The 5092-nt window shown below is 39.6% G+C and overlaps 1 protein-coding gene and 1 pseudogene across 1 annotated transcript; one reads left to right on the top strand and one right to left on the bottom strand.

The window, feature by feature from the left end:
- Positions 1-1961, bottom strand: LOC112201613 (annotated as a pseudogene).
- Positions 1962-2143: 182 nt separating this feature from the next.
- On the top strand, positions 2144-4414 carry LOC112168310 (peptidyl-prolyl cis-trans isomerase CYP20-1). Its single transcript, XM_024305433.2, has 7 exons — positions 2144-2296; positions 2419-2497; positions 2766-2813; positions 2913-2936; positions 3227-3409; positions 3521-3596; positions 4054-4414. The coding sequence occupies exons 1-7, from the start codon at positions 2231-2233 to the stop codon at positions 4190-4192; spliced, it is 615 nt and encodes a 204-aa protein (XP_024161201.1). The 5' UTR covers positions 2144-2230; the 3' UTR covers positions 4193-4414.
- Positions 4415-5092: the final 678 nt, after the last annotated feature.

The following is a 5092-nucleotide window of genomic DNA, read 5'->3' as shown; positions in this document are numbered from 1 at the left end:
TTTGGGAAGAAACAGCTTTTTATTAAAAAAGCAAAAATCGAGATACAGGGAGGCGGACAAGGAGTCCGCTTTAATGATCTAAAGAGGGCAGCTAGGGCTATAGGCCTAGCATCTCGTCTAATAATACTAAGTAACTTCTGTTTCAAACAATCAAATCAGTTTTATCATGAATCTTTTAACAACGGCAACAAAGCTGGGTCTACTATATCCATAGACAATAAACCAACTATCAATTCCATAGTTGATGCATCTGCAGAGAAACCCGATTCTACCATTTCTGGAATAAGTCTCATAGCCCTTGATGCGTCATTGTTATTTAACAACCCTCGGATAATGATGTTATAGGTCCAACCATCTGGAGAACAGCCTTTCTCTCCCATTTTTCTCAGCAACTTATCTGCTTCATTTAATAAGCCCCCTTTACAAATCCATGAATCATTATATTGTACGTCCTCACATTAGGTTGTACACCTTTCAATGACAAACCAGAGAAGACCTCTATTGCAGAATCCATTTTCCTAGCTTTGCACAAGCCTTCAATAATAATACTGTAAATTACAATATCCAGTTCCAACTTCTTGTCCTTCATCTCTCTAAGCAATTCTGTAGCCTTAGAAAGTTGCTGGTTGCTACATAGGGCATCAAGTAAAACAGTGTAAGTATGAATACTTGGATGTTGGCCACAACGTTGCATCTGAGAGAACAGCTTTTCTGCTTCTTGTATTCTCCCCATTTTGCAAAAACCACCAATAAGAGTGGTATAAGTAACGGTATTAGGAACAAGTTTCATACGATGCATTTCCTTGACAATCTTGTAAGCCTCTTCGATATTTTTACCCTTGCAATATCCATTTATAAATATGGTACAACACTGAACATTAACCATGGAGCCCTTGCTAACCATTAAATCAAAAACTTGTTTTGCCTCGTCCATCTCTCCTCGCAAACAGTAACCATCCATAAGCGAACTGTATGTAACCACATCAGGTTCAATATGTCTTTGAATCATCATGTCAACCACAGTTTTGGCTTCCAAAACCATCCCCTCTTTACAGAGTGGATCAACCAAGACACTGAAGGTGAAGACATCTGGAAAGATATTTTGACTCACCATTTCATTCAACAACCTTGTAGCTTCTTTCCACTGGCCTAAATTGCAAACTCCTTGAATCAAAGAGGTGTAAGTAACAACGCCTGGAGCAATACCTGTACCAATCATTTATGTGAAGAGGTTCAATGCTTGATCAACTAGTTTATCCTTACAAAGACTGTCGATAATGGTGTTAAAGGTAAATATGTTAGGCTCGCATCGTATTCCTCCCATCTTCCTAAGTAACTGCATAGCTGCAGTGTTGTTACCCATCATGCAGAGCCCTTTATTAGTGTGCTAAAAGTAACCACATCCGGCTGACAATGACGTCCCATTTTGCTGAAAAGTCGTGCTGCATCAGCCACTTGCATCAGCCACTCTATTATGGAGAACAAAGCAGTGGATTAGGGTGTTGAAGGTGGGGACATCTGGTTGAAGACCCAACTTGAAGAATTGGCCTAAGACAGACAAACTAAACCCCATATGATTCAAATGGAAGTAGCAATTAATGATAATGGTTAGAGTATAAGCATCCGAAGCGATTCCAATGAGACCCATCTGTCTATTCAAAGAGAGGACCGGCTGAATAGTGTTTCAGTTTGGCAAGTTGGCCCAACAGTTGATTGAAGCGGACAACACAAGGCAGAGGACGCGAGTGAAGCATTTCATCGAACACCATCAAGGCATTCTCAACATTATTCACATCAAGGCATTTCGTCTTGAGCATTTTCTGACACTCAAATCCACAATAACAACGTATGGAAACCTCGAAATGATTCGCTACACAAATTAAGAAACAGCTTTGTGAATTAAAGTTGCTAGCTTTGAGATTGTTTTGTTCCTACTGGGATCACTCCAAGCTCTTGTTTAGTTGTTTTGTTCCGTCTTTTAAAACCAAGAATATAGTTGGTTAAGGCCCAACTGACCACCGGCCCATTTCCATTCAAATCCAATAAGAATGATCCGACTAATCCTCCACGCCTCAACCAATCACATCCTGCCGAAACACCCAAACCTTCTGACGTGTCAAAATCCTATTGGGCTACCCTCTAAACTCGCATATAAAATGGGTCTGCTCTCGTCTGTTCATCAGTAGCAGAGGAATTGATCTGAGAGTGAGAGAGAGACTGAAGCAAAGAGATGGCTAGAACGACGTCGTTGCTGCTCTGTACTCTGGTCCTCTTCGGAGCCCTAGCTCTAATTGAGGTAAACAAATTTCAGCTAATCCATCCAATTAAATCTCTGGGCCTTTACCAATTTTGAGTCTTGAATACTTGGCTTGGTCGGAATCAGTGATCGGGTTTTTTTGTTTTTGTTTTCTGTTACAGGCAAAGAAATCCAAGGAGGATCTGAAGGAATTGACCTCCAAGGTTTACTTCGATGTTGAAATTGCTGGGAAGCCTGCTGGTATGGGCCTTGCTTAAATTTGGATCAATTACTCAAATTCAATTCTATTTAGGGACTGTGCTATTGTAATCTCAATTTTGATATTGGTGTTATGTTAATATGATGCAAATCCGAATTGGGAAATGAAAAAGGTCACGACTTTGGTAGATATGCGTATAGAGACTTTTGTGTATGATAAAGTTTTAGGAAAATGCACAATCGTTTTCAACTGTGGAGATTTTTTTGGGTGATTAGGGAGAGTGGTACTAATTTGATCAATGTGGTTCAGGTCGTATTGTAATGGGTCTCTTCGGGAAGGCTGTTCCTAAGACGGCAGGTATTCTTGTTAACATATCGTTTTCTATGTTGGGTTCTGTGTTTTTGAAGATAAATGTGAAGAATTTACTAACTTGCTCCTCTGGTTTTTTCGTTTCAGAAAATTTCCGAGCTCTTTGCACAGGTAACTTGTTGCTCGTCTTCATTTCCTTGTTTTGAATTTAGTAGTTGATGTGTGTTAAATGAGTTGCAGTGAAGTTTCTAGATCTCAGTAACGGCTGACATGTAAAAGTGGTAGGGTGAATAGAATTAGTAGATATAAATGCAAACATTCCTGTTTTCTGCATTGCTAGGAGTCAACGAGGGGATGATTTCTTGGTCTTAGACTGTCGGAAATTAATCTTCATTGTAGAAGTTGCTTTCAAATCTCTTTTGTGGTTTTCTCACATCCTTTTCTTTTGCATATAATTTTAGGGGAGAAAGGCATTGGAAAGAGCGGAAAACCTCTCCATTACAAGGGTAGCAAATTCCACAGGATTATTCCCAGCTTCATGCTTCAGGGAGGTGATTTCACTCTCGGTGATGGAAGAGGTGGAGAATCAATTTATGGAGAGAAGTTTGCTGATGAGAATTTCAAGCTGAAGCATACTGGACCAGGTACTGTCATCTTTTACACCTTTTTTTTCTCTGAGTGACATGGATTTTCACAGCCTAGCTACGTTTGAACCTATATGATATCAACAAAAATTGCTTTACTCTTGTGTACAGGGCTTTTGTCAATGGCAAATGCTGGCCCAGACACCAATGGTTCACAATTCTTCATCACCACTGTGACAACTAGCTGGTAATGTTATGTGCATCCATGCATATTTGATGAACAAATAAATACTTTTGTTAAAGCTACCATGTCCTGCTGCAAAACGCATTGTTTTTGTATTCATATGTCCGCACATTTATTTGCTTGATGCATCAAATTCATGAGGTAAATGCTAAAGTTTATATGGTTACGTATCTATATATTTAAACTTTTTGTCCATCTACGTGCTTGTACCTATCTTTGATGCATCAAATTTCTTTTGACCTCAAGCTAAACATTTCCAATATAGACATAAAAAGAGGGTCTTCCTCTCAAATGGAAGGTGTCAAACCATGCATTGCATATAGCACAGTAGCACTCATTTAAGTAGAGTTCTGTCACCCTCTTGATTAGGAGTTGAACTGAAAAGTCTTACTTAAAGAGGACATGAACTACTGCACTGTTGAGCTAGAACTCCTGACTAATTATGAATATATGTTTATAGGTTGGATGGCAGGCATGTTGTATTTGGAAAGGTGCTGTCTGGCATGGATGTGGTTTACAAGGTTGAAGCTGAAGGAAGTCAGGGTGGAACACCCAAGAGCAAAGTTGTGATCGTTGACAGCGGCGAACTTCCTCTTTAAATTTTCTTAGAGTGATAATAACTGTAGTTGTTTCTACTTCCCCTGTTTTCCATATGTGAGAATCCTTTAGATGTTGTTAGTGTACCGATAAATTTTGAACTTCAACATTCGTTTTTTCCTGTAACATTCAGTTGTGTTTGATGTTGCTTCTCTCAATCTGCATAAAGTTGATACAGTTTATTACTTTAGCTGTACTTGCGCCTCCTAAACAAGGAGATGATACTCTTGCAAATTTGTCATTGTGAAGCTAACTTCGTGGCAGTTGCTCGTGAAAGTTTATGGTACAATGCACCCAAATTAAACCAAGTTTTCAAACTGAATATGCTAGTAGGCTTTCATTTGCTGTTGCAACTGATTTTTGATTCTACTTTAAGAGAGAAATATCAGGAAGGGAAAATTTTAGAAACAGTACTTCAACTATGGTCCATTTAAAATTTTGAAACCTAACTTTCCGAAACTATCACATTAGTACCTCAAATAGCCAGTCTGACCCAACATACGTACATGGATGGCGTTAAGTTGCTAATTTTGGAGGGGTATTTGGGTCATTTCTTTATCTGTCTCCTCCACCAAAGCAGTCGCAGATCCCATCTCCCTCCTCTCGTCGCCTCTTTGGTCTCTGATTCTCTCTCTTCGATTTGTTGCATACCGTGGGTAAAATGAGAACCCGAGTCCGATTTTGCACTTCTAGGATTTCTTGAGGTCCTGTTGGAGAACCCAAGTCTGGGACTTCAATTGAATGGCTGTAGTGGTGGCGCGTGGGTGCGTGAACTCATTTCTATGGAGCTGATACATCCCAAAAGCATATCGAAGTCCGCCGGTCTTGACCACTGTCGTGGTGATTCATTGAAATGAAACCGGAGGCTAACTTGATTCCCATAAATGTGGTTAATTAGAGGG

The sequence above is a fragment of the Rosa chinensis genome, chromosome 5, assembly GCF_002994745.2.
Source record: "Rosa chinensis cultivar Old Blush chromosome 5, RchiOBHm-V2, whole genome shotgun sequence".
In the NCBI taxonomy this organism is placed as follows: Eukaryota; Viridiplantae; Streptophyta; class Magnoliopsida; order Rosales; family Rosaceae; genus Rosa; species Rosa chinensis.
This window is presented reverse-complemented; position numbering and strand designations above follow the sequence as displayed.